The sequence below is a fragment of the Mus caroli genome, unplaced genomic scaffold, assembly GCF_978045245.1.
Source record: "Mus caroli unplaced genomic scaffold, Mus_caroli_1 scaffold_18, whole genome shotgun sequence".
Taxonomy (NCBI): domain Eukaryota; kingdom Metazoa; phylum Chordata; class Mammalia; order Rodentia; family Muridae; genus Mus; species Mus caroli.
Window position 1 is genome coordinate 69,129,331 of NW_028227273.1, and position 27,332 is coordinate 69,156,662.

General features: G+C 53.6%; 5 protein-coding genes and 1 long non-coding RNA gene across 15 annotated transcripts; 3 read left to right on the forward strand and 3 right to left on the reverse strand.

Annotated features, from left to right (window-relative positions):
* Nucleotides 1–165: 165 nt before the first annotated feature.
* Mrps34 (mitochondrial ribosomal protein S34) lies at nt 166–1,353 on the reverse strand. Its single transcript, XM_021150105.3, has 3 exons — nt 965–1,353; nt 751–793; nt 166–667 (listed from the first exon to the last, which is right to left on the reverse strand). The coding sequence occupies exons 1-3, from the start codon at nt 1,283–1,285 to the stop codon at nt 375–377; spliced, it is 657 nt and encodes a 218-aa protein (XP_021005764.1). The 5' UTR covers nt 1,286–1,353; the 3' UTR covers nt 166–374.
* Nucleotides 732–4,340, forward strand: Eme2 (essential meiotic structure-specific endonuclease subunit 2). Its single transcript, XM_021150101.3, has 9 exons — nt 732–849; nt 1,307–1,632; nt 1,747–1,883; nt 2,230–2,322; nt 2,816–2,907; nt 3,060–3,153; nt 3,304–3,419; nt 3,514–3,703; nt 3,775–4,340. Exons 2-9 carry the CDS (start codon nt 1,404–1,406, stop codon nt 3,943–3,945), a joined length of 1,122 nt encoding a protein of 373 aa, XP_021005760.2. The 5' UTR covers nt 732–849; nt 1,307–1,403; the 3' UTR covers nt 3,946–4,340.
* A 2-nt stretch (nt 4,341–4,342) lies between these two features.
* On the reverse strand, nt 4,343–9,689 carry Spsb3 (splA/ryanodine receptor domain and SOCS box containing 3). Of its 6 annotated transcripts, XM_085833324.1 has the most exons (8): nt 9,592–9,689; nt 8,432–8,569; nt 7,338–7,484; nt 6,020–6,197; nt 5,725–5,912; nt 5,545–5,647; nt 5,344–5,469; nt 4,343–5,117 (listed from the first exon to the last, which is right to left on the reverse strand). In XM_085833324.1, exons 1-8 carry the CDS (start codon nt 9,670–9,672, stop codon nt 4,774–4,776), a joined length of 1,305 nt encoding a protein of 434 aa, XP_085689450.1. In that variant the 5' UTR covers nt 9,673–9,689; the 3' UTR covers nt 4,343–4,773. The 6 variants fall into 6 exon arrangements, with proteins under 6 accessions (XP_085689450.1, XP_021005758.1, XP_021005755.1 ...); XM_021150099.3 differs by lacking the exon at nt 7,338–7,484; XM_021150096.3 differs by lacking the exon at nt 7,338–7,484 and having other exon boundaries at nt 9,247–9,687.
* A 101-nt stretch (nt 9,690–9,790) lies between these two features.
* Nucleotides 9,791–13,683, forward strand: Nubp2 (NUBP iron-sulfur cluster assembly factor 2, cytosolic). Of its 3 annotated transcripts, none has more exons than XM_021150104.3 (7): nt 9,791–10,082; nt 10,510–10,628; nt 10,712–10,927; nt 11,760–11,914; nt 12,088–12,198; nt 12,429–12,498; nt 12,988–13,683. In XM_021150104.3, exons 3-7 carry the CDS (start codon nt 10,774–10,776, stop codon nt 13,131–13,133), a joined length of 636 nt encoding a protein of 211 aa, XP_021005763.1. In that variant the 5' UTR covers nt 9,791–10,082; nt 10,510–10,628; nt 10,712–10,773; the 3' UTR covers nt 13,134–13,683. The 3 variants fall into 3 exon arrangements, with proteins under 3 accessions (XP_021005763.1, XP_021005761.2, XP_085689453.1); XM_021150102.3 differs by having other exon boundaries at nt 10,729–10,927; XM_085833327.1 differs by having other exon boundaries at nt 9,875–10,070; nt 10,729–10,927.
* A 616-nt stretch (nt 13,684–14,299) lies between these two features.
* On the reverse strand, nt 14,300–18,401 carry Igfals (insulin like growth factor binding protein acid labile subunit). Of its 3 annotated transcripts, none has more exons than XM_029471706.2 (2): nt 18,318–18,401; nt 14,300–16,352 (listed from the first exon to the last, which is right to left on the reverse strand). In XM_029471706.2, exons 1-2 carry the CDS (start codon nt 18,331–18,333, stop codon nt 14,557–14,559), a joined length of 1,812 nt encoding a protein of 603 aa, XP_029327566.1. In that variant the 5' UTR covers nt 18,334–18,401; the 3' UTR covers nt 14,300–14,556. The 3 variants fall into 3 exon arrangements, with proteins under 3 accessions (XP_029327566.1, XP_029327567.1, XP_021042121.1); XM_029471707.2 differs by lacking the exon at nt 18,318–18,401 and adding an exon at nt 17,846–18,055; XM_021186462.3 differs by lacking the exon at nt 18,318–18,401 and adding an exon at nt 17,423–17,657.
* On the forward strand, nt 18,192–19,486 carry LOC147000471 (uncharacterized). Its single transcript, XR_015045876.1, has 2 exons — nt 18,192–18,244; nt 19,032–19,486. It is a non-coding gene; the product is annotated as an uncharacterized LOC147000471 (long non-coding RNA).
* Nucleotides 19,487–27,332: the final 7,846 nt, after the last annotated feature.

Below are 27,332 nucleotides of genomic sequence, written 5' to 3' on the forward strand. Positions count from 1 at the left end.
GCTCTCCTGGGGCTCTGCAATCCCAGCACATTTGAGCCCAAAGCGCAGTCCAGGAGCCCAAGTCCTGCCTGAGTGTGCGGGAGCACCAGGTGCTCTGCTCCATACTGCCACCTGCCACCTTCCCTCCCTTGTCCTGCGGTACAAATGTAATGAAACCACAACACAGGCTGTTTCATGGCGTTTATTTCCAGACCGAGGAATCAGAGAGGGTCCCGCCTGAAAATGACACCAAGCAGCCTGTCATCTGCCCCATTATTCATTGCCTGATGTGTCAGGGCTGTAGGATATAACTCGATACCAAAGTGAAGATCTAGCACAGTCAAAGGCATTCGTCCATCAAATGACTCACAGGACCTCTCTACCAGTCCTGGCAGTTAGACTGGGGTGCCCTTGGCCCTCCCTTTCGTCTCCTGTTTTGCAGGGTAGTCCCAGGGGCGCATTCGAGTCCTCTCCAGGTTCAGGAGCGGCTCCTGGACGCTGGTATCCCCGTTTTTCTGCCGTTCAGCGAGAATCATGGCTCGCAGCAGAGGTGGGTAGGGGACAGAGTTCAATCTGTCCTCTGGTTTCGCAGTGAACGCAGTGAAGGCCTCCTCCTCGTGCTTGGGTACCAAACGCCAATCGTGGTACATGACTTGCTCGATTTCCCGAGCCTTATCCTCACTCTTCCCTGAAGGAAAGAAGACAAGCTGACTGCCTGCTGGCTGGATGATATGCGAACCATCCCAGGCTCCAACCAGCATCCAGCCTTACCTTTGAAAGTCAGGATGCCCCAGGCCCTCCCGTGGTCCAAGTTCTGCAGAACAAGAGGGAGGATTGTCAACATGCAGCCCCTGCCACTAAGTTACGTGGGTAAGGGAGACATACATGCCCAGGTGGCTCAGGGTGGGTGAAACCAGCCGATGTAGTCCAGGGTGGGCAAAATGAAAGTGTAAACAAGAACGGGCAGTACAGGAAGCTAGCGCACCTGCGCCGTGTAGTCGGGCCTCACACTCGTGAGGCGCCAGTAGCAAGGCTCGTCGTGCTGCCACAACCAGGACTTGCGGGTAACCAGACGGCCCAGGCCGAACAAGGGGAGGCGGGCGAGCAGCTGTAGGAGGCGGCTCTCGCGACGCACGTCGGCCCAGGCGCGTACCGGCAGCCGGCGACCGGAGTGCGGCCGGGTCAGCGTCTCGTAGTCTAGGGCGTAGAGCTGCGAATCTCGCGGCTGGTTCCGCTGCTCGCGCAAGGCGCGCACGCGGCGAGCCAGCTCAGCGATCAGCCGGGGTCTTACTTTCTTCCGCGCCATGTCGGTGTCCTTACTCCACAGGAAATCTGCGCTTCAGGAGCTCTCCCGTTCCGGAAGCGGCCGGTGTCCTGAACAAAAGCATCCGGGTACGTCCGGAAGCTTTAGGAACGGAGGACTTATGGCGGAGGTAGGTCTCGGGAAAGCTACGGTCTCGCGTCTCGGTCGGGGTCTGCGTCTCGGCCATCGGCGACCTCAAACCTGGGAGATCTCCGACTCCGACGGTGAAGGTGTCCCCGCTAGGGAGGTCGGCACGCAAGCCCCGAGTACAGCAGGAGAGCGCAGAGCTGCAGCCAAGGCTTTACGGGCAGATCAGGTTCTGGGGCGACTGGTGGTGTGCGTGGACCCAGGTGAGGGGACGGGGGCTGGGAATCTGGGGCCAGCCACCAGACAGGGTAGCGTTGTCACCCACTAGTCTGCACTGGAGATGGTGGAATAACTCAATGTTGCCTGCTGGGGCCCAGCTGTCCTGGAAGATGCAGGCTCCGACATCCTGATGGAGGCGCTGGGCACGCTAGGCTGTGAATGCCGCATCGAACCGCAGCACCAGACCCGCAGCCTGCGGTGGAACGTTGTGAGGCCCGACCCGGCCCCCAGCAATGTGAGTGTCTCCCTATGACCAGCCCAGTGCCAGTCCTAATCCATGTTTCACTTTTCCTTTGGCTAGCGAGGTAGCACAGGAGGCGAAAAAAACTGAAGGATGCCTAAGTCGAATTTCTTAACACAAGAAACCTGAACTCAGCTGCTGCCAGAGAACCTCCTGTTGGCAATGAGAATGGGAGTTGGGCTAGTTTTTGTATTCGGGGACTTCTAGGGAACAGTCCCAACTGGCCTGAACTTCACGGGAGCTGGAGGGTTATTGAAGTGCCTGGTGACTGATTGGCCAGCACTGGGAGAAGCCCTGGGCTCACTCTGGTGGTTAGCAGGGCAGGTGATATCCCCTCTAGGTGCCTCTGGAGGTGAAGGCTGAAAATGAGCAGGAACAATTGCTGCTGCTGGAACCCCAGGAATTTCTTCAGGGTGCTGCGCAGCTGACCCAGGTAATGGGGAAAAGCCCTCTCTTTATTTGGTGGGTCTCCTTTCCCAGTCTGGGATGGGGCTGGAGCTTCTGTCGAGGATCATCAAGGTGTGGAGGGTGAGATGAGGAAGGAAGCCTGCTTCGTACTCCAGACATCAGAGCGTTGAAGAGCCTTTAGGAGAATAATGACCTGACTGCAAACCGGCCAGACGTGGAGTAGGAACCGAGAATTCTAGCTGATAGTGTCTGTATAATGTAGGCGCTGGCTGTGGGCTCTGTCTACAAAAGCTAATAATCCCTCACTTGGCTGCTTATATTCCCTAGACTTAAAGGAAACAATGCCCAACTGGTATTTGCCTAGAGCACAGTTCCACTAAACGCTTTACAGGTGTCGCTGTCCAAGGGCCAACGTTTGTCAAACACATGCTGGGTAACATTCCCCTGGTACAACAGTGGCTATAGGCCTGCCGTCAAAGCCCTCCTGTGAACAAGTATGGGGATATTCTTGCTTTCAGATCACAGATCCACCTTGCTCCATCCCCTGGCTTTCTCCCAAGAGTCTCACCTGCTCCCATCTGGCTGTCATTGGACTGGACTCGTACTTGTGGTACCACTTAACCTCAGTAGGGCTGGCTTGGGTGGGATTCCAGGAAAGTGGCTTGCCTCTGGTGGCTCTGTCACAGCTAACCCCACTGGGCCTGAGTTGGCTCTGCAGAGGTAGGAGACTTGGGAGCCCAAAAGATCGTCCCCTCTGTTCAGGTCTCACCAGCTCAGTTCTCAGAAGACGTGGCAACTAAAGAAGTCAAAGGAGGCCCATACCAGGGGAGCCATCAGCTGGGCTGAGGTGGAGGAGGTGAGGGCTGCGTGGAGTTGTTAGGTACCTTGCCTTTGTCTCTGCACTTGGCTGTAGGCTGGCCTGTCAGAACTGGCCTTCGTTCCCAGGATCACTGGGCTGGCATTCCCCAGAGGTCATGTGGTCCATGCCCACTCTCACACTCCCCAGATCCTGGTGCTGCTGCAGCTCCATGCAAACCTGGATGTGCTGCTGATGGCCTCATGGCAGGAGCTGAGTCAGTACGTGTGCGCCTTCACCAGGGCCCTCTCACAGCTCCCCTCCAAGTATGCACCTCTGCAGGGGCCAAGTAGACACAGGCCAGGGCCGGAGGGCTGCACAGATGGGGTTCTCAAAGCGTCTGTCTGGGTGTCATTTCAGGCAGCTCCGGGACTCCCAGGCCTTTTCTTTCTGCACAGCAGGGCACTGGGCCTCAGGCCAGCAAGTGACCAGAGATGGCTCTGGGCTCAGAGGAGTGTGGTGGCGACAAATCAGACAGTTCAACCGGGTCAGCTCAGCTGTGGCTGACGCTGTTGTTACTGCCTTCCCATCACCCCGCCTTTTGCAACAGGTGAGTCCCCTAAATCCCTCCTTCCAGGACCAGGACTTACCGTCCACCACTCACACTTGTGCCTACTCCAGGCTCTCCTGGACTGCAGCACAGAGCAGGAACGCCTGAGCCTCCTAGCTGATCTCCCTGTGAAGACCCACAAAGGCAAGCAACCTCGCAGAGTGGGGCCTGACCTCTCACGCAGAATCTGTATCTTCTTGACAACCACCAACCCTGACCTCCTGCTGGACCTGAGCTCTTGACCTGTGCCATCCTGGGGTCACCTCCTGCCCATCAGTACAACAGGACAAGTCTGACCAAGAATCTAATTATCCTGAGGGGCAGGCAAGGAGGTTTGGGTCCAGCCCATACCTTTTTCAGACTGTGGTAGATAGACTCTGTTGCCTGATGGTCAAATGGAAATACCATGGGAGGTGGGGGAGAGGGTAAGGGAAGCTGAGGTGAATGGAAGAGTGGAGGGTAGTGGCCACAAGGGCCCTAGGGTGACTGGGGTCTCAAGTGGCTTTGGCCTAGCCACTTGTTGCAGGAAGCTTAGTAGCGGGTCTGAGTGCCCACCCTCAGAGAGAGGTACTCAGAGATCCAAGCCAGGCTCTCTCAAAGCTGCTGGACAGAGACAGATAAACAATAGACACAGGCAGCTTGGGCATTTGTGAAGGCTCTTTTAATGATATAACATAGAGGGACAAGACAAAACCCCTTCACAGGGCACCCACTGCCATCTCTGCAGCAGGAGCTGACAACATGCAGTGCAAGTCAGGAAAGCCCCATGGCCCCGTGGGTGGGGACTGGGATATGAATGCACTCCCCTTCGTCGGCCAGCCTCCCGGGCTTGGAATCTAGGTTCACACGTGTCTAGCTGCAGTTCCCAAGACACATGGCAACTCAAAGGACAAACAGGAGTACGGCCTCCCTACCAGCACAGGCAGTAGAATGACCTTCACTCCATGGTCAACGGAGAAGACTGTCCTGGCCTCAGGGAAATAGGGAAAAGCCTAGACCTCAGTTCTTCCCTCTCCTGCTGCCCTGGAAGGGCGAAAAAGAGGAAGGTATCTGCGTTCCCAGGGGAGAAGTCAGCTTCTTCGGCAGCGCTTCCTCTGACAGGGCCTGGTCTCGAGACTCTCGGCACCAGGTGTAGCTGTGCCAGGAGGGGGCACAGGGGATTTCCAGTGGTTGCAGTTCATGCTCAGAACCCAGCCCAGCTTGTTATGCAGCACTTGCTTGAGGCCAGGTGGCAAGGGCAGGCCCTCAAGGGTGTCCCCTGAATTTGGCCGCAGTTGGCGCAGGCGGTAGCAGCATAGGTACTGCAGGGATGTGGAGCTGGCACAGGAGCGGATGACTTTCATGCTGCTCTTGGCAGCCGTGGAGCAAACCATCGGGTAGAACCTTCTGTTTTGAAGCCGAGTAGCAGCCACTCCTGGAAGGAAGGCTTAGCCTGAGTGCCATGTGGGTTGGGAGCCAGGAAGCTCCTCCCACAAGGTACCACAGTGAGCAGCTCAAATAGTCTGAACACAGAAAACAGACTCTGGTCTGGCCTGGTAACCCCAATCTGGCTTCAGGCCTGCCCACCCTCCCTCATCTGTCAGGAGCCTCAAGTCAGACTGCCTGGCCCCACCCCTAAAGGCTCTACAAAGGCATCTCACCTATGCACTTCCTGTTCTTGAAGAAAGTCAGTGTCCCATGCCAGGTGTCCAAGTGCACACCAATAATGGAGCCCTGGCCAAAGCGTGAAGAGAAGCTCGTCTTGTCACCTTTGTGGTGGAGGAGCCCTGTGAGGAGCAATGGGGTGATCCTGGGAGGTCTGCTGTACTGCCAGCCCCACCCATGACCCAGGCAACACCTACCAGTGTAGGAGAGCCCCCAGCTGTCCTCATCCCTGCCCAGCAGGCTGCAGAACGTGTGGTGGTACTTGTCCAGGTCTACATCCGACGTCCCAATGCCCACCATCTGTAAACAGTGGGGCTGGACAGTTAGATGCCTAGCAGCAGGGCCCATGGCATCTACCCTCTTGCTTGGCCATTTACCATGTCAGTGCCATACACAGGAGAGGTCATCTTGATTTCCCAGAAGTGTTGGCCATCCCCTAGCTCCTTGGTGCCCCGAATGGCTGCAGTGCCACAGCTATACTCCATGTGAAAGCTGACCTTGCGATTATCACAGCTCAGCAAGGTGGCTGAGGACTTGTTCAGGTCATCCCAGACCCAATCAAAATCTGTAAGACAGAGGGCCTAAACTAGGGAGGGCTATAGCAAAAAGGTGCCTGCCTGGTCCCAGAGAACCTGCCCAGCCCTCCACACGTCCCAGTGGCAAGACACGCACCCTCATCCTCCTCACCACACCGGCAGTCCTTGCCACGGTGTGCTGTGTGCAGACTGTTGCAGAAGGTAGCCTCATTCTGGCTCTCGCAGTTACAGAAGGACTCTCCTGTCACAGGCACAGCACTGGGGATGGATGGTGGCAGGGAGGAGTACTCAGGGTCAGAGTCGGAGTCGCTGTGCTGGGAGGGAGGGAAAGGGCAGGTCCCTCTGTTTATGACAAAACCCTTCTCAAATCCACCAGAGAAGAAGCCAGACACCTGGCGCTCTCCAGTGCTCAACATCATCAACCTGAGTGCTAAGACTCCTTGGCTGAAAGACAACGAGATGGGAGGCGGCCCTAGGGGAGTGGCCTCTCACTTGGCTTCCTCTGCCCCATTTCCCCCCAGAAGGCCTGGCTGCCATAGGCCACACAGTGTCCGCCACCTGTCTTCCCTGGGTAGTTCATGGTCTCCTAAAGCCCAGGGCTGCTGCTGTCAACAAGGTCTAACATCTGGCTCCACTCAGGCTAAGACGTGGGATGTGTGTCTCTATCCCCTGCAAGGGCACTGGAAGAGGAGTTCCAACCACTGACTGACCAATCAACTCTTGCTATTCTGCTGCTCTGCAGGCCCTTGGATCCCTGTTTTGGTGCTAGGGTTCAGGCTAGCTGACTTGACAGTCCTTGAAGTTTTGTCCTCTACCTCCTGAGCTGCCTGCCCTGCTGTGCTCCACACAGTGAGTGGTCCAGGAGCCCCTATAATGGCAAGCACATCACAGTTCTGACACCCACCCTGAAGTCAGATCTATTTACAGCCATATAGCCGTCCTGCATTCAACCAAGAGGAGCTTGGACCACCCTCACTCTGTATTCTTTCTCTTCACAATACTCAGGGTGTCCACCATTCTGGTCTCTGATGCTTTTTCAAGTTCACCGGCTCCTCAGGAAGGGCCTCAAAAAGTCTAGAGATGGAGAACCATCATGGTGGATGTACAATATCATGAGAGGTGAGGAAATGTCCAGCAATAGGCAGCTGAGTCAGGACTGAAAACCAACATCCAATTCTGGGTACTGTGTGCTGAAATAGGGGCGTATAACCCACAAGGAGCCAGCCCCAGTTTGGTTAGTCAACGTTAACTAAGGCCACTCCGAAGCCAAACAGACTAGCTCCTTTGCCTGGAGGAAAGGCTCATACCTCAGAGCAGACCTTGTACCCCACTGGCAAAGATGGGATCTTCTAAAGCCAAGGCAGATCCACTGAGCAAGAAGCCAATCTGCCTAGGACAGGAGGGAGGGAGGAGGCTGCTCAACCCAACCCAGGCCCAGGAACACCCACAACTACCTGCCACATGACGGAGAGCAGGCATGCGTGTGTCACTGTGATGACTGAGGCTGTTTCGGGTGCATCATTAGGAACTGGAGGTGTAGCTGAAAATTTGGGCTGACTCAAACTCAAAAGCCCCCAAGAAGGGCCTGGGACACTGCTGACCTAGTAAGTAAATCAAGTTTTCTTTATAATCTGGTGATCCAATGGGCTTCTAGAAGGGAGCCTAACTGTAACCCTAACCTGGTTTCAGAGAGCTGTGACATCAGAGTAGAGGCAGTACAGGGCAGAGCCAGAACACCAGTCTGGCACCAGCAAGTCAGCAGCCACCTACCCCCAGGAGCCGAGTCAGGCACACTGGGCTGCGTATCTACCCTGTGTTCAGAGTCTCCAACAAAGGAAGTCTTAGGACATTTGAACTTCAAGAACTATAAATATCATAAAGAAAAAGCATGTACTGATGACCCCGGGGTGTCACATAGTAGAGAACTGACTCCAGCGACTCCTGACCTCTACACGTGTGCCCGCACACAATCAACTGCCTCAAGTCCAAGGTCTGCCTGTGTTACAGTGTGAGACCATTTCTGAAAATAAAACCAGCAGGGATAGTGACACATGCCTTTGATCCCAGCACTTGGGCAGATCTCTTGAGTACAAAGCCAGCCAGGGCTACACAGAGAAACCCTGTCTCAAAACCCCAAAAAAGATCACAGATCCTATCATATACAACACACATGAAATACAGCATTTGTGTGGCAAAAGAAACATCCAGGGTGATCCAAATGGCTCAGCATATGTATGTGTGCTACTGCACGTCACGGACAACCTAAGCTTGCTCCCCGGATACCAAATAAAGGTGGAAGATAGAACACACACACAAGGCTCCTGACATCCACCCATTCACTGTGGCACACTATAATAAAATTGGCAGGCCTGGTGAACAAGCACTATCCAGAACTTTCGATCCCCGTCTCTGTCCTGAGGCCTGACACACCTCAGGCTTTACCAGACCAAAAAGCACCACATACCAGGACACAGTTCAGCTGCCTGGCTCAGTGTCTTTTTCACCCAACATAGACACTGGTTATCCCCACCTTGCAACTGCGACCTACCTGCCCATCAGAGTCATAGCCCCAGTTAGAGCTGCCTGCCAGAGCCACAGCCCTGGCATCTGTATCTCGGCGGGCTGCGCTCAGGACGAAATGCCATGCCCTGCTACTCCGTGTACGCCGGGCCATAGTGAAGAGAACCTGGGAAAAAAAAAAAAAAACTGTGACTTTAAAGACATGTAATGTGTCAATGTCCAATCAAGGCCCAAATCTACACCCCACAACTCTGTCCCCTGCCACTTCTACCTGGCACCCTAAGCCATGGATCCACCAAAGGCTGGGGACTCCAAGCCCTCAACACTGAGCTCTGAGCTCCAGAAACTCCCACAACCTCGTACCTGGCTCGAGTATCTGAGCACCTCAATCAAGCCCAGGGCGATGGTGTGAAACACAACCCAGATACCCATGGCTTTGGAGGTGTCCCAGCCCATCTCTGCATTCTGTTCAGGAGCTGTTGCCCCTCAGGCATTTGACACCTAACTAGCTCCTCCTCCGCGGTCCACTTTGGCAAATGGCATCCACAGCATCCAGTTCCTCATGCCAGAAACACCGCTGTCATCCACTACTGACACCCCTCCTTGTCGTTGGAGACCCACCGCTTCCTGCACCACACAACTCCCTCTCACCCATCCCGCTCTGCACACAACAAACTCAGTCTTTGATACAACCTTAAACTCACTGGCTTGACATCGTTCTTGGGACAAAATGAAAGGCTTTGAGAGGTCTGGATCTCCTCTCCCGAGTGAACTGTCTTAGTCTAATAGTCGACTCTGTCCTAGCTGCCTCCTGTCCCCTGTAGACCCACTGTACTACCCTACCTCGCCCCGGCCATCCACAAAGAAGCCGGGCGGGGCCGCGCACAGCACTCCACAGCAGTTGGGTTGGCTGAGCGCCGTATAAGAGCACACAGTAGGAACCCAATGAATGAACCAGAGATGTCCCTGGACGTAGCCACGCTCGGCCTCCACGGGGCTGGAGGTTGCTTCCCTCGCCAGAGGCTCGCGGATCTCGCCACGGCGTTGCCGTCCCTGACGCCTGACTCCGAGGCCCCCGCCCAGACTCCCGAGCGCCACCGCCAGAGAACAACGGGTGGCCGGCTTGACCGCCTGCAAGGTCAACCCGCCGCCCGCCGGGCCTGACCGGGCTGGGCCGGCGCGGCTCACCTGCGGCCAAAAAGCTCCCCCGGCGCTGACCCACTTTCCGTTCCGGCCGCGACGCAAACAATCCCCGCCCCCGCCCTGCATTGGCCCGGCAGCCGAAGGCGGGCTCTATGGCAGCTTCGCGCGGGGGCGGGTCTCGCGAGACAGGACTGCTATCAAGAGGCTTGCACAAACTGTCAATCCTGAACCAAAGTTCCTATTGGTCCTCGCTAGAGCGGTCAAAAAAAAAAAAAAAAAAAAAAACTTTCGCATGACCATTGGACAAATATGAGGAAGTGTGTCCATGCCCGTGGCGTCATCATCAGTTGCCAGGATCGGGACCTCTTTGGGTGATCTGATTGGCTGGACGGTGAATGACTAACCTCTCAAAATGAGTAAGGGGCGGGCTCTTGTCGCCATTGGTTCAAAGGCTGCGAAAGTTTGGAGAGGAAGCGGAAGAGAGCCGCGAAAAGCAACTAGTAGCGGAATGGAGGCTGCTGCCGGTGAGCGTGCAGGTCGGTCAAACGTGAGGGGTTGGGAAAGTCTGAAGGCGAACCGCGTGCAGGCCCCCATGTCCCCTTGTTTACCGAGCCAGCCGAGTGTCGCGATGCACACATCGGCGGTTATATCTGCTCTAAGTCCTCAGCCTCACGCCTTTCCGAGAACTGGGGGCCCTGCTTCCCTAGAACTGGAAGTCTCTAGTGTGGAGTCTGCGTTTGTGCGCGGGTGTCGCTTAGCTGTCATCACCTACTCTGTTAGTTTCCTCTGTGTTTGTTAAAATTAACTGGCAGTTTGAAGTGAGCGTTCACGTGTGAACGTGCCTTCCTTGCTCCACTTCAGACAGAAGTGAGGCCGAGACAGGTCTGGGGCTTCTAGAAGACCTACCCGCGTGCCTTTGTCTTTGTCGCTCTCTCAGACACCCCAACTCCTGTTTCTCACCAGAGCCCGGGAACCTGGCCGGGGTGCGACACATCATCCTTGTTCTTTCTGGAAAGGGTGGCGTTGGGAAAAGCACCATCTCCACGGAGTTGGCCCTGGCTCTGCGCCACCAGGGCAAGAAGGTGAGGCCTGGACCAGGGTTGACACCTGTTTCATTGTTGTCCCTAGCTCCCAACAGGCTTGCAGACTTCTCTCCACCCCTCAGCATCCTCCTCCTTGCAGGTGGGAATCCTAGATGTGGACCTTTGCGGTCCCAGCATACCACACATGCTCCGTGCACAAGGCAAGGCCGTGCACCAGTGTGACAATGGCTGGGTGCCTGTCTTTGTGGATCAGGAGCAGAGCATCTCCCTTATGTCTGTGGGGTTCCTGCTGGAAAACCCTGATGAGGCCGTGGTGTGGAGAGGTCCCAAGAAACATGGTAAGAACTTAGTGAGAAGCAGTGCTCCCTCCCTTCCGCCAACTCCTCAGTGCCTCTTTACTGAGGCCGCTTTCCCCCATCTCGTGCCCACTGCCATTGGATAAAGCCAGAAGCTGGTCCTGGCCTGTATTGGAGTCTCTGTCCCATTGGAACGCTTCTAATGTGCATAGATGTCCACCCTTCAGGATATATATACCTCTGGGTTTCTCCCAGCCTCTGGATGGAGAGTATCTGACATGAGACCAAGATCAAGGGAGAAGCTGTGCTCTGCATTTGTTGTGAAGCCATCGGGCACTCCTTAGATAGGAAGGGATCTCTTCTGAGACCCCTCCCCACGGGCCCTCACTGAAGCCAAGGGTCTAAGGCCGCACAGTGTGCAGTGGATCCCAGTGCTGAGCTTTAAGTGGGCAGCATTAAACCATCCTAGCCACCATGAGAGACTGCCTGGGAAGAATAACACACTTAGATTTAATGGCTAGCTGTCCTGTACTGTCAAGGTGTTCGAGCCAGGGCATTTTCTCTGGGCTTGAGGGCACAGAGGCCCTTAGAGTTGCATCCTCACCTGGGGCCTCAATGGGAGTTGGCTACAACCCGCCAGGTGGAGTGTGCAGACAGTTGAGTGCTAGCAGGTGGTAAGGCTGCTGGCAAGCAGGGCGAGCTTGTGGGACCCCAGAAGATCAGCGGGCCCTGGCTGCCCTGTGTGGCACATGTCCCCAGGGTTCCCTGGGAGCCGCCCAGAAGCAACTGATGGAGACCCTGGGCTGGACAAGATGGGCCTTTCCTTTCCTAACCCTTTCTCAGGGATTACTGCTGGGCTTTGGGGTCTTTGCAGCACTGATAAAGCAGTTTGTGTCTGACGTGGCCTGGGGGCAGCTGGATTATCTGGTTGTGGACACACCTCCAGGGACCTCTGATGAGCACATGGCCACTATGGAAGCCCTGCGCCCTTACAGGCCCCTTGGGGCTCTTGTAGTCACCACACCACAGGTACTACTGGCATCTCTTACAACCCTACCTGGGCATGTGTGTGTGTGTGTGTGTCAGTGTGTGTGTTTCTGTCCACCCTGGTTGAGCTTGGAATGGACTATAGTGGGTCATGTTCCCTGCTTGATTCTCGCCTGATCTGTGGCTGACTGGCCCCTCCTCGCTCTGATCCACAGGCGGTGTCTATTGGGGATGTGAGGCGGGAGCTGACCTTCTGTAAGAAGACTGGGCTGCAGGTGATAGGGGTCATAGAGAACATGAGTGGCTTCACCTGCCCACACTGCGCTGTGAGTCTTAGAAGATGGGTGGGCATCTTTCAAGGTCTGAGGGAGGACAAGACAGGTCAGGTAGTCAGGGACTTTGAGAAAGTAGGTCTCTTGTCCCCAGGTCCCAGTGTCAGGTAAGTAACTTTGTGGATAGAGAAGACATTCTTACTGGGCATTCTTCCTGGACCACTTGTGGGTCTTACCCTAGCTACGGGTCTGCGAGCAGGACCCTCACAGCACTTGTCTTCTAGGAGTGCACCAATGTCTTCTCCAGCGGCAGTGGGGAGGAGCTGGCCCGGCTGGCTGGAGTTCCCTTTTTAGGTGAGTGTCAGGAGCAGGCCATCTGGGGCCCCAACTTCCACCTACGGGGCTTCTCCGTGAGTCTTGACTGGCGTGGTGGGCCTCCCTTCTATATAAATGCCCAATCTGAGGTTTCTCTGGGCTGCCCAACACCCAGCTACATTTCTGGGAGTGTGTGTATGTGTGTCAGGGATACCAGGCTCCTACCACTTGTCCCACATTGTTCCCTCTCCGAGGTCATGGAGAGCCAAGCTTGAGTTTCTGACAAATGAGTGGTCAGCTGACACTCCTTACCTGCTGCAGGCTCTTGCTAGGCCTCCTCTTGTTTGTGCACTGAGGAAGGGGTTATGGGTGTGCACATGCACAGTGTCCATGGGGAGATGAGATTGCGAGGTCTGCTATCTCCTACCATGTAGGTCCTGGATATGGAACCTGGCTTATCACACTTGGCCGAAGCACCTTTACCCAGTGAGCCATTTGTCAGCCTTTTCCTGGCCTTTGTCATTGCAGGTTCTGTCCCCCTGGATTCCCAGCTTACCAGGAGCTTGGAGGAAGGGCGTGACTTCATCCAGGAATTTCCCAAAAGCACTGCATATTCCGCACTCACGTCCATAGCCCAGAGAGTTGTGCACAGGATGTCTGCCCTGTGCTCCTGACCGCCTGGCAGCCTTCTGGCGCTGCGTGCCTGTAGGACCTTTGGGAGCAGAGGCCCTCAGGACTGTTTTGGGACCTGTAGTTGCTGGCCTGGGCAATGGCTTGACTATGCGATTACATCCATGCAGAGATCTGCAGGCCCCCATGTCCTTAGCTGACACTAGCTTCACCAAACTAGTCTATAGCTGAGGGGATAGCCTGCATCCTGATTCCTTGAGATAATAGCAGCCTTAACCTTTAGCCTATAGGCTTTCGTCCAGCCCTAGTCACTTCTGCCCCAGGTCAACAGGCTGCTCTCATAGCCACACCACACAGGAGCTGGCCAGTGCTTTCTTATCGAGACTGACCCACACATACTGTGTTGTGTGCCTTTTGTGACCCTGTGATTTACAGGCACATCTGGTAACTTTACAGAACTCTGCTATTAAACATACCGCCCCGTCTTATGAAGGACCCAGCATCCAAGCCCTTGTTCTCAGTGAGGTGACTCTTGATTCCCCTACATTTCATGTCTGGAGCAAGCAGTATTAGTAAAGATTATAAAGGGCCTGACGATGTGGTCAAGGTGTCTGTCTTGTTTGGGGGAATGGGGTTGGCACATTGTGTTTTTGGAAACCCGTGGATCTGCTAGCAAATGGCTGAGACCATTGGAAGCAGAAGGCTGAACGTACAAGTGTGAGCTGAGGCACAGAGGCCCTACTTCCCTCCTTCCTAGAGAGGTCACGGGGGGGGGGGAGGCGGGGAGGGGGATTCCTGGGCAAAGCTGAAGTCTTCAAGGGATATGGGGTCCTGGGGAATGTGCAAGGGGGTGATTCCTGTAGTCAGATGGCAGTCTTCAACTCCCAACTGCCCCCATCCCCAATGAAGTAGTGAGCAGGTGGTGACCTCACACCTGGGCGCTGATGACTTGGGACCTGGACACCTGCAGGAACCCAACCTGGCCCCAGTGTAGTGCCCTGAGCGGGGATGCAGGGCCTGTAGGAGACGGGGTAAGTGCCTAAGAAGCCCAAGAGGAAATGGGCCAGATCCGGTGCAAAAGAAGTGGGACACATGTTCTCCACACCAGCAAGGCTCAGACTGGGCCTTGACTGCAGAACTAAGACAAGAGACATGGGGCAGGGACAGAGGACTGGGAGACCTTGCCAAGTTCACACTCTAGGTCACAAGCTATGCTTCGCATTTGCTTTAATTGCTGCCAGCAGGGTGTGCTGCTGAGCACCTCCCCTCCCTTGGGCCCTCGGGCACTTGGCCTGTGCCCACCCTATTTAGGCCACATCGCTTCAGGTACTGCCCTGCATCCAGGAAGTGAGCAGCCATGACCTATCCCCTAGAGCTGGGTAAGTATTCCAGAGCCAGCTTATTCTGTGAGACACTATCCTGGCCATAAGGCAGTGTTCAGCCAGACCAGGCCAGTAAGTAGCAGGGTCAGCAGTGCATGAAGAGCGTTTCACTGATGTCTCGAAGGTCGAGGCCTGAGACTGTGGCGGGGCCGGCACAAGTGATGTTGTTGTAAGTGTACACCGGCCGGCAGTCATCTCCCTCACAGACAGTCTGAACAAAGCGGGGGACAACGCCAGGGTTCTGTAGAGCAAAGTCACGAAGCGCCTTGAGGGGACAGCTGCAGTCCCAGGGGTTGGCATCAAGCCACAGGCGCTCCAAGCCAGGCTGCGGCACAAAAGTCTGCAAGGAGTTGTTCCTGAGGTTGAGGTAGCGAAGCCGCCCCAGAGATGAGAAAAGGCCTTCAGCCAGGGTCTCAAGGTGGTTGTGTGAGAGGTCCAGCCAGAAGGCCCGCTGCAGAGGGCCCAGGACATCCTCAGAGAGCTGTGTCAGTTGATTGTTGGAGAGAAGCAGATATTCCAGTTGGCCAAGGCCCTGAAAAAGCTGGCGGGGCAGATGCGTGAGCTGGTTGGCGGTAAGATCGAGTTCCAGGAGCTCCGAGAGCCCTGCCAGGCTCTGTTCTTCGATGCTAGAGATGCTGTTGTCCCGGAGGAAGAGCCTGCGTAGCCCTGAGAGGCCAGCAAAAGTGTGCAGGCGGATGCGGCCCAGGCAGCTGTGCTCCAGGTGCAGGCTGTGCAGCTTGCCCAGCCCTTGGAACACACGCTCGGGGAGGCTCCTCAGACAGTTGCCGGAGAGATTCATAACAGCCACATTGAAGAGGCCAAAGAAGGCGCCCACCTTGACCTCATGGATCTGATTGTCATTGAGCGTCAGTACCTCCAGCTGTCCCAGGCCCTCAAATGTCTTCTCACCTAACTGCCTGATACGATTGTGGCTGAGCTGCAGTTCCTCCAGGAAGTGTAGATCTTTGAAAGTACGCGGCCGCAAGCTAGTGATGGCGTTGTGTGCCAGGCGCAAGACATGCAGACCCAGCAGGCCAGGGAAGGTGTCCTCCAGGAGGCCAGCCACACGGTTGTGTGACAGGTCCAGCCAACGCAGTGCCTTCATGCCCAGGAAGGCACGGGGGGCCACAGCTGTGATGAGGTTGCGGTCCAGGTAGAGCTTCTGCAGCCGGGGCAGATGTATAAAGACGTTAGCTTTGACGCTGCGAAGGGCGTTCCTGCTCAGATCCAGCTCCCGCAGCTCGTCCAAGCCACACAAGAGCGCAGGCTGCAGGTAAGTCAGTTTGTTGCCAGCAAGCACCAGCTCGTGGAGGTTGCCCAGGCCCTGGAACACCGTGTCAGGCAGGACCACGAGGCTATTCCAACCCAGGTTGAGGTCCCAAAGGTGACTGAGGCCCCGGAACAGCCCTTCTTCCAGCCGGCCCAGGAGGTTGTTGCCCAAACTGAGTGAAGCCAGACTTGGTGTGTGTCTGAACAAGCCTGCAGCTAGGCTCCGGAGCAGGTTCCGTTCCAGGTGCAGATGGTAGAGATTCTGCAGGCCCAGCAGTGCCTGTGGCTCCAGGCTCCTCAGCCAGCTGCCCTGCAGGTTGAGGAAGTCCAGGCTGGACAGGTTCTGGAAGGCCGCCGAAGGGATGGAGGACAGGTTGTTCCCGTCAAGCCACAGGGCCCTGGTGCTGACTGGGATGCCATCGGGCAGCTGAGTGAGGTTCCTTGAACTGCAAAAGACGCTGAGCTCATCTGTGTAGTCATCATAGCTGCAGGTACAGGTGACAGGGCACTGGGGGCCCTCGGCATCTGCTGATGCTCCAGGATCTGTCCCCTGCAGGTAACAGGGGCCCAGTGCCACCCAGAAAGCCAGAATCACCACCAGGGCTGGGCTTCCTGTGGGGAGAAGGGTTGGCAAGGAGGTGCCCAGAAGACTGTGCCCCAGGATATGAACCAAACCCTGGGCTTCCCTAACCCTCAGCCATCGTAAGAGAGGGATGCCATCCCACTTTGACACTGAGCAAACACTGGTGACAGCCAGGTCCTATCTTTTGAAGCCACTTCAATTTCCCAGACCCTGGAACCAGCAAGTGGTGATCCCCGTCGCACTGCAAGGACACAGAGGGCCTGGGTCTCCCACATCACCCTGCTTTATAGGCAACCTAGGTGGGCTGTGTCCTCTGGGGTATATACAACAGCCAGGCTGAGAAACAGAATCGAGGTGCAGTCCAAGATCTGACTCTTGCAGAATACTTGGGGATATAGACCCAGGTAGCATATTCATTTGTGGTCCTCAGTGGCTAGACAGCAAGCTGGGCATTCCCTGCCTGTTGGGCCCTCATATGGGTGAAGCGTACCTTATTTGCTCCCATTATATGAAGGCTATAACCCTTACTGGTGGGGGTCTAGAAAACCCCAAACTGTCCATTCAACCAGGTGTCAAATCACATGAACCCGGCCAGCACCCCACTCTAATCTACCTCGGGTGTATGCTGAGAACCCCAGATCAAGTTGGGCAGAACGACACTGTTCCGCACCTGCGCAGTTTGTATCTGGCGTGAGCACGCCAATGGCAGACGAGGAAGAAGACATTTTCCCGTTCACCCAGGGCCAAGCCTTTAAGAGGAACGGTAGCCAGAAGGACCTCAGGCTGTGTGCAGCATACCATCTCAGCAAGCTATGAGACCGGAATATGGGGAGCAATGAGCCCCATTTCTGCACCTTGAGCCCAGGAGTGAGGTACTTGTTTCTTCTGCCTACCCTGCCTTCCTCTGGCCCTTTCCCACAGTGCCGCCACCAAGGGGAAAAGTAACCGAGACCCTCCGGTGCCAGGAATTGTAATCAAGACCCAACCCAGGATTCCCACCAGCCCACCCTGAGTTAAGCCTACTGCGGCTTCTCCCAGAGGGCTCTGGCTGAGGACCAGCTACCCTCAGAGCAAGTGGCAGGGGAGACAAATTCCTCACCTGTCCTCAAAGCCATTGTTCCTTGTACAGAGCTGGCCGCAGGCAGGCAGTGAGCAAGGGCCGTCTACAGCACAGGCTGCTGCCCAGTGGATTTCCCCACTGCCTGTAGCTGGCAGCCCTCAGCTGGCCCTGCCCCACACTCTGGCTCCTTTAACCCTCTAGGGCTGGGCAACAAGTCTCAACAGAAGCTCCTCTGGATGCGGGTGGTGCAGGGGAGGGGCACTTTGTCTGCCCCACAGTCTGGGGTGGCGGGGGGGGGGGGGGGGGGGGAATTGGAAGCCACCTCTGCTGGTGTTGGAGGTAGAGGCTTGGTGGAGTAGCCCTACGGGATTGGTGCTCAAGGTAGGTGTAGGGGGCCCTGTCTCCCAGTAGGTTCAACTAAGGTGAGGGAGCTCGGGGGTTCCTGGGAATCCCCCCACTCACCTCTATACAGAGCAGATGACTTAAACAGTTTTGCCCTGTTTCCTAAGGCCTTGCCTATACTTCTCGAATGCTCTCTGACCTGGGATTTCTTAGGCCTAAGTGGGCCCACCATTTGTGCCTCCCAGTCCAGGGGTTTGTCTAAGGCCCAGTCTCAGTCTTCCTATGACCTATAGGTCAGCTGACGGCTGGCTACCGCCCCTCCCCCAGGGCCTCTTCTAGGAACACCTGGCAGAGCCACCAGCTACCTCGTGTTTGCTCTCCCCAGCACAGTCCTCCTAGGAAAGGGTTGGCAGGAAGACAGTGGGGCACTGCAGCCTCAGGGGCAGAGCCAGCTTCTGCTGGCCTCAACAGTATGGAGGGCCTAACAACCTACTACTTCCTTGTGTGCAAAGACCCCAGGTAAACATGCTGCCCCAGGGGGAGGCAGGAGGGCCACGTGTGGGGCCCTCAACCTGGCCCTGGCTCCACTCACCCTGCCGGAGCCACATCTCAGCTTCCTCCTCCAGGGCCTGAGACCTATGACCTGACGGACACTCCAGCCTGTCCTGCCTGAGCTCTGTCCCTTTGCCCTGCCCGGGATGGGGGGAATGCACACGGGAGGGGCCAGGCAAGGCAGTGCTGGGTTTCAGAAAGGATAGCTTCTCAGGGGCTTGGGGGACATTGGGAACCATCTCTAAGCAAGCAGAGGAAGTAGGCAGGGCTGGGAGGGTCAGGGTCTGTGGCTCCCACCATGCCGCCCCATGTCTAGGGCATTTTCCATGTTATTCCTCAGCCTCTTTTCTGAGAAATTATAGATCGGCAGGGAGCGAGTCTCCGCCCAGAGCCACAGAGCAGTTTACACAGCAAAAGTGCGGTCTCAGCAGAGCTGCGGGGCCAGTAGCCAGCCTCTGCTGAGAGCAGGGGCCAGCAGCAGTGCCTGAGTCCCTGTGGGCCCTGCTGGACTAGGATCTCTTCCTGTCTCCAAGCCCTGCTTCATGTGGTGTGGAAGCCTTACCAGCCTTGCTTCCCCCAAGTGAAGTGCTGCCACCACACCACACCACACCACACAGGAACACAAGGCTCAGCCACTGAAGAGCCGTAATCCCTGACAACCCCACTACTCTATCCAGGGTTACCTCCTGGTGCCTTCCCTGGGCCCTGTGTCTAGCCTGGAATATGCCAACAGACAGAGCCTATGTTTCTTCAGGCATCATCCAAGTGAAATGCAGCCATCATGGTACAATCGTCCTGGCTGGACACTCAGCGCCTCCCTCCTGGACCACACCCAGTGAAGCTGTGAATGGTGACTTTTGAGGCCTGAAGGGCCTGTGAGTGTTTCTGTGGGGGCAGCACTTGAGTGTCCACAGGGAAGTGTACACCCTCCCTAACACTTTTGTCCCTGTACCTCGCTGCTGACTGGTAGATGCCTGCCTGTCCATTGTTCATTGTTTTCTGGATTTCTGGTGAGGCCAAACACCCTGAAGCTGTCCAGCTACCAGACACAGAGACTGTGGATATTTATTGGCTCTTCAAGATAGGGTTTCTCTGTGTAACATCCCTAGGTATCTCGAAACTCACTTTGTAGACCAGGCTGGCCTCAAAATCACACATATCCTCCTGCTTCTGCCCTCCAAGTGCTGGGATTAAAGGCGTGTACTACTACTTGGCTTTCTTTTTCTTTTCTTTTCTTTTTTTCCTTTTTTTTTTTTTTTTTTTTTGATAAGGTCTCAAGTAGACCAAACTAGCCTTGAACTTGAAATATTGTAAAGGATGGCCTTAAACTCTTGCTTTTCCTGCTTCTACTTCCCAAGTGCTAGGATCACAGCCTGTGTCACCTTGCTGAGGCTGATTTTACATTTCTGTGACAAGATCTCACTGCGTAGTCCAGACTGGGCTCAAATTCAGGATGATCCTTTTGGCCCAGTCCTCAGCACACTGGGCTCATAGCCATCCACCACCCCGGCTAACCCTTCACAGCTTTGAAATGTCGTTTGATTGATCAAACTAGAGTTTTGAGTCCTGTTTACATTTGGACCTAAACATGTTCCCTTTAGGTACTTTTATAATCTTTTATGTCGCTTTCCACAATTCACATTGTACCATCTGCCACACTCAGGGAGAGCTCAGCTTTCATTCTTTCCCTGCCTCAGCACCAGGATCAGATGCACCAGGCTCTCCTAGCCCAGTCACTGCTGCTCCCACCTGAGTCCTCAGAGCTGGGACTTTCCATTGTCTTCTGTGCAGCTGCTGGTTTTACAGGCGTTACCATACATGCGGACATCTAGGTGGTGGGGTAAAGAACCCAGTGAGTAACCTGCTTGACTTCTCCAGACTGAATCCAGTATGTGGTGTCTTCAGTGACGGGGCCTTACTGTCAAGCTCTGGATGGTAGCAAAGGGTATTGGCAATAGCATAGAATGCTTGGGTATCTTTGGGGGAGTTCTCTGTCTCTCTCTCTGTCTCTTGGTTTTGTTGTTTTTTCCAAGACGGGGTTTCTCTGTGTAGTTACGGCTGTCCTGAAACTCACTCTGTAGACCAGGCTGGCCTTAAACTCACAGAGATCCATCTGCCTCTGTCTCCCAAGTGCTGGGCTATGGGGCCTTATTGGTCAACAACCCACAAACGCATCCCTGGTACTGGAGTTTTCATTTGCTAGCAAACAGTATCTAGTTGGGGTGTTGTGCCCTTTAATGGGCAGCTCCATTAAAACTAATTGTTTTAATTTATGTGTGTGAGTGTTTTGCCTGTAGATATGTCTGTGCAGCAAAGTGCATGCCTGGTGCCTGTGGAGGCCAGAAAATGGCAGCTGTTATCCTAAAACTGAAGTTGAGACAGTTGTGAAGTGCCAGGTAGGTGCTGGCAATGAACCCTCTGGGGAGAAGTCAGCACTCCAACTGCTGAGCTATAGCCAGTACTCTGTATATATTTCAGGAATCTTCTATGGCAGTAGGGTTCCATGTGGCTTTTTCAAGAGGTCTGTTGTGGGGCTGTGGAGTGTGGGGGAAAGAGAGGGGAGGGAGAGAATGCCCATGTCCAGCCAGAGTTCCTGTGCTCTGGGCAGGCAGATGTGGGAGGACTGCCGGACACTTTCCACTTGGCCTCGGGTGGGCATCTGGCTGTGTGAAGCCACTGGACCCCACTCGACAGGGGGAGGCATGGGGGGTGGACAAGGGACAGCTCTGATACCAGGGGCCCCAGGGCAACACTCTCAGCCCTGGAGAGAGGGCAGAGGGAGAGAGGTTCCCATGCAGGCGAGAGTCCTAAGTCTGATCCATGGCTGGAGTGTAGGAAGACCTGATGGGAGATTAGGCACAGCTCATTAAGAGAAAGCCTATCCCATCATCCAAGCACAGCTGGCCTTGAACAGAGACAGTCTATGGTTTTAGAACTTTATTGTAGAAAGGCAGGGGGAAAGGAGAAAAGGTAGAAAGAAAGAGAGAGAGCGGCCATGGCCAAGAGGAGGGAAGGGGGAAAGAGAGGGAAAGAGGAAAGGCTAGAGAGTAAGAGGTTAGAGAGAGAGAGGATGAGGAGAGAGTGAGGTGGGGCCAAGCAGCCCCTCTTATAGTGGGCTTGTATCTTGCTGTTGCTAGGTAACTGGGAGGAGTCTAGGAGGTCAGAAGCTTGGGACATTGTGTACGTGAGCTTCTCCTGTGGGGGCTGTGGGAGCAGTAACTTCGACAGGAGCCAGGGGTCCAGGAGACATGAGGGAACTCCTTCCATTCCATGTAGGTGAGAATTACCACCATTGGGTTTCACCGGGGTTCCACCTCTCAACTCGACTGGAAACGAGGAACATAGACTAGGTACATAGCCCATTGCCCCAAAGCCTCTAGGGTTAGTTCCCCCTCCCTATAGTCTCTTCTTTACTTCCCATTCCTCACCCTGATTCATCCCTTTGTGGTGGTTTGAATATGCATCTCCCAGGGAGTGGCACTTTTAGGAGGTGTGGTCTTGTTATAGGAAGTGTGTCACTGCGGGTGTGGGCAAAGAGACCCTCCTCCTAGCTACCTGGAAGTCAGTCTTCTCTCCTGGCTACAGTCAGAACAAGATGCAGAACTCTTTTTTTTTTTTTTTTTCGAGACAGGGTTTCTCTTTATAGCTCTGGCTGTCCTGGAGCTCACTTTGTAGACCAGGCTGGCCTCGAACTCAGAAATCCGCCTGCCTCTGCCTCCCGAGTGCTGGGATTAAAGGCGTGTGCCACCACGCCCGGCAGAAGATGCAGAACTCTTATCAGCTCCTTCTCTAACACCATGTCTGCCTGCACACTGCCATGCTTCCCACCATGATGATAAGACTAAACCTCTGAAACTGTAAGCCAGCCCCAGCGATTCTGTTCTGTGCCCTCCCCCCAGCCTTGAGCGGGCTGAACCAGACCTTGCTTGCCACAGTTGCCAGCCCACCTAGGGTGGGGTCTTCTGACCTAGGTGCAGTCTATTGTCTGCCACATCTGCAGCTTCCTGCAAGAAGCCACGACCTGCTGAGCAGCTGAGCTTGTTTTCCTGATGAGATCCTGGCAAAGTGGGGGGATGGGTCCCCCCCCTTTAAATTCAGACCCTAGAATTAAAACATTGAGCCTTGATCAGAGAACTTTGTCTTGGTTTGTTATTTCTCTCGCCGTCCTTCCCATCCATCCCCAGCTTTCCTTTCAGGAATCCAGTAACCCGTGGATGCTGGTTGCTACACTCTTCCTTCTTCCTCCCTTTGTCCCTAGTATAGTAAATCTAAAAGTCCCTCCTCCATTTCCCTGCCCAGCCATTGGCTGTTAATAACTTTATTGACCAATCAAAAACAATTGGGGACAGGGACCCTTCAGCATCTGGACAGTAGATTCCTGTGTGACTTGGGGAGCTGAATGAGGACAAACCATTAGAACCAGTCCCCAACAGAGACTCTGCTTATTTCATTATCCCCCTTCAACCTTGTGAACCATTTTGTCTTCTCCAAAGCTTGAAGTCCCCTCTGAGGCCTTTAATAACTTCCTGAGTTCTGCAAACACTCCAGGTCAGCACACACATCTGAAGATTCAAAGCTAACGTCCCCAAGTGAGAGAAAACATGGCGTCTGTCTTTCCAAATCCAGGGTACCGTGCTCAGAATGGTTTCTTGTTTGTTTTTGGGTGGAGGCCTGTTAAACCTAGCAGTTAAAGCCCAGAATGTTTCTAATTCCATCCATTTGCCTGCAAATTTCTTTGTTTCTTTCTCTCTTTCTCTTTCCTTCCTTCCTTCATTTCTTTTTTCCAAGACAGAGTTTCTCTGTGTAGCCCTGGCTGTCCTGGAACTCACTCTGTAAGCCAGGGTAGCCTCACATTCACAGAGATCTGACGGCCTCTGCCTCCCGAGTACCATGTTTAAAGGTGTGCATCACCATTACCCAGCTGCCTGTGAAGTTCTTGATCAGTTTAAAAAAAACAACAACTTGTAAAATGTATATGTGTAGGCCACATGTGTGCTGGTGGCCTCAGAGGCCAGAGGATTATCTCTTGGAACTGCAGTTACAGGTGGTCCTGCCCCACCTCATGTGGCTGCTGGGACCCAAACCTGGGTCCTCTGGAAGAACAGCAAGTGTCGTCTCTCCAGCTCCAGTTTATTTGTCACAAGCTGAATAATGTTCTGCTGTGTAAATGGGCCACATCTTCACTATCCGTGCATCAGCTGATGGACACCTAGGTGTTTCTGTTTTGTGACTGTTGGGAACGGTACAGCAAGCAGTGTCTCTACCGTTAGTCTCTGGGTATCTGCCCAGGCATGAGAGAGCTACGTCACAGGGCAAAGCTCTTTCTAGCTCTCTGAGGAACTTCTCCTCTGACTGACATCCCGTGTACTGGGGTTTGGGGGTTTTCTTTATCTCACTGGGATTCAAATGGCTCGGTTTCCCACCAGCGAGTGCCTCGCTTTCCCCACATGGATGCTGACATCTGCTTTTGTTTGTTTGTTCGTTTTCTTAAATCTTGGCCCCTCTGACTCAGTTAAGATGAAATCTTGAAGTAGTTTTGGTTTGCCTTTTCCTAGTGTCTAGAGATGGTGAGCAAGCTTTTCCGCTGTCTCTCAGCCATGCGCGTCTTGTCCTCTGGGATACATTTACTTCTCTGCCCTATTTCCTAGCTGGGTTGCTTATTTTCTGGCTGTGTTCAGGGTTTGCTGTTGTCGTCTGTAGATTCTAGATGCTAACCCTGCCGATGTGGAGCTGGTGATGCGCTCTCTCTGCAGCACGTCTCTTTACACACATGACAGTGTGTTTTTCTGATCATGAACTTTTTAGTTTTAGGTGGTCCCGTTTGTCAGTTGTTGGTTTTAATGCCTGTGCCATCAGGGGCCTGTTCTGAAAATCCTTTCCCAGGCCTGAAAGTTAACGTGTATTCCCTGTCTACTTTGTCCTCTGATTCGAGGGCTCGGTCTTAGGTGGAGATCCTCGTTCCATCTAGAGGCTGTGCAGGATAAGGAGTAAGAATCATGTTTCATGTGAGTATCTGACCACTGTTTACTGGTGATGCTGTATTGTTTAAAGGTGTAGTTCTGGCTTTATGAAAAAAAAAAATCAGGCAGTCGTAGCTATGTGGACTTATGTTTGGGTGTTCATTTCTACTCCATTGATAAATATGTCTGTTTTATGCCAGTACCATGGTGTTGATATTATTGTTTGGTAATATAACTTAAAAATCAGGATGGTTCATATTTTTGTGTGATGTGTGTATGCAAATATGTGGAAGCCATCAGTTAGCATTTTTCTGACATTTTTTGAAGCAAGGTCTTAAACTGAACCCGTGGCCCACTCTTTGTCTAGTCTGGCTGACCAGGAAACCAGAGAGCTTGGTGTGTGTGCATGACCGTGCCCCGGTGCTGCTGCTATAGACATGCATGGCCACAAACAGCATCCATGTGGGCGAGGGGTCCACCCTCAGACCCTTATGTCTGCAGGGTGAGTACATCACTGCACAGCTCTCCAACCCCTCTCGTGTACCTTACTGGCCATTCTAACATCTCTTCTGAAAAAGTATATTTTGCTTTTTTTTTAATTGATTGGCTGGTTTAGTTTTCAAGACAGGATTTGTGGGGGTAGAAGGGTGGGGGGCTGACTGTCCTGGAACTAGTTCTGTAGACCAGGCTGGCCTCAAGTCGACAGAGATCCACTGGCCTCTGCATCCTAAGTGCTGGGATTAAAGGTGTGCACCATCTCTCAGCCTTAATTGTTTTTTTAAAAAATGTCTGAGTATTTGCCTGAATGTATGTATACACACTACATGCAAACCTGGTGCCTGCTGAAGCCAGAAGAGAGCCCTGGAGCCCTGGAACTGGAGGCAGGGACAGCTGTGAGGCACCTTTAGGTTCTGGGGAGTGAACCAAGGTCCTCTGTAAAAGCAGTCAGGGCTCTGAAGCACAGGACCACCTCTCCAGCCCTGGGCTAAGGTCGTTGTTTTTCTAAGACTTCGTATGGACGTGAGACTAGATGTCACTAGATATTACCAGATGTATACTTTGTAAATTTTCCCTGTCTGAAACTTGTCTATTTCTTTTTAGAATGTCTTTTTATTGCAAGTTTCGGAATATCTGATATTCTGAAGAATATCAATTTGTTTCTCCTCTGGCTCAAGACTTGCATGTCACATCCAAGAACACTGCCTAACCCAGGAACCTATATTTTGTACTACTCCTTTCTCCAAATTTCAGTCCAGAGCTCTTTAGTTCTCCATTTACACGTTATGTGCGTTCATTCATGTTTCCTCTGAACAAGCCCAAGTGGCCCAGCCCATCTGTCGGAAAGACTGCTCTTGGCATCCAACAAAGGAAAATCCAACGGGGCACAAGCGTAACGGTCTATTCTTCACTCAGCTTCCGAGCCTGGTGTCAGCCCTGTCCTCGCACACACTGCACGTCATGGCCGTGCTTTCTAGTTTTAGGTGGCCACGGGTCCTGGAACCTTGCTCTTTTCCAACGTTGTTTTGGATCATCTGGAGTCTTTGAGCCCTATGTAATTTTAAAGCCTGCTTGTCACTTTCTCAAACATGTTTTTGTGTGGATTTTTCTGGGGGCTGCACTTTATCTGTGGATCAGCTTGTGGAGAGCCAGCCTCTTAGTGAGTGGTCTCATCCATGAGCCTGACCATCCTGCCCACTGCCTTTGCTTGTTCATTTCCCTTAACATTGCCATCGTCCCTGTGTAAACTTTACACTTTGATAAAGTGCTTCCTTGGTATTTTATGAGTTTGATGCTCTTGAGAGAAGAACTGCTTTTATTTCACTCTTGGATTACTAACTAGTATGTAGGGACGCAATGAGTTTACTTTCCTCTTACAACCCAAGGATTCTGAACACCTTAAGTCCAGTGGGAAACAGGACTCCTTAGGATTTGCTGTGTGGGGCTGTGCCGTTCGCTTACCTTCTTCTAGTTTTTTTATAAAACCCTGGCAAGCCTTTTAATGACTTATTGCAGTGCCCTACGGCACGGCAATAGTGGATGTCTCTCCCTTGCCCGCGTGGGAAAGATTAAGCCATACACCATTAACTCTGGTGCTGGGTGCACCATTTTCACAAATTCTAGAAGGTGATATAATAAATAAGAGATGCCCATGTCCTGATCCCTAGAACCCATGACTGCCACGAGTGGCGGTGACCTTTACGCGGCAGAGGGAATTGACCTTAGTGAGAGCTCCCGGGTGAGACCAAGGGAAACTTGGGGTCCTGGAGAGGAAGAAGGATTAGGAAGGTGATGGGGAGGCTGAATCAGGACTCAACCAGGGTCTCCAGCTTTGCAGGCAGAGAAAGGGGCTGTGAGCTGGAAATACAGGAGGCTTCTAAGAAGTGGGACAGGTCAAGGACACGTTCCTAGAACCTTCAGGAGTGCAGCCCTGCTGACACCCCATGAGAGCCATGTCAGCTGCCAACCTCCAAACTGTAAGATGGTAAACTGTGTGGTCTGATGTCGCTAGGGCTGTGGGTCTCTCGTGGCCACAGGTTAAGCACACAGGGGCATTCTGTCAGCAAAGAAAGCTCCCAACGGTATTTGTGGAGCTATTCTGTAAATTAATGGTGGACTATGCCATCATTCTTCTGAGATCCTGTACGTGTTGCTCTCTAGTCACACAGTCCACTAGCTATCCTGGCTGATGTTCAACCTTACACTGCTGAGGGAGATCCCACAGGGCCATGGCATATAATGTTGCTGAACTTGAATCTGGGTTGGTGATATCAAGGATTTTTTTGTCTTGTGATATCTTTCCTGGCCCTTTGTAGCAGAGAAATATTCACCTGGTAAGTGGGTTGGGAGCAGTACCTCTGTATTCTGAAACATTCGTGTGTCTGATGTAACTGACAGAATACACCGATGAAGCTCTATGGCCTCTGCTCTCCATGGAAGACTTCAGTTGGTATAGATGTGTTCCAAATCCAATCTTATGCGGATACAAATGATCAGGAGTTTGAAACCAGTCTCAACTACAGAGACCTAGTGTCAATCAAATAACCCCACCCCCACATCTGGCTGTGTTGCCCACGATGGCCTCAAGCAATTTGCAG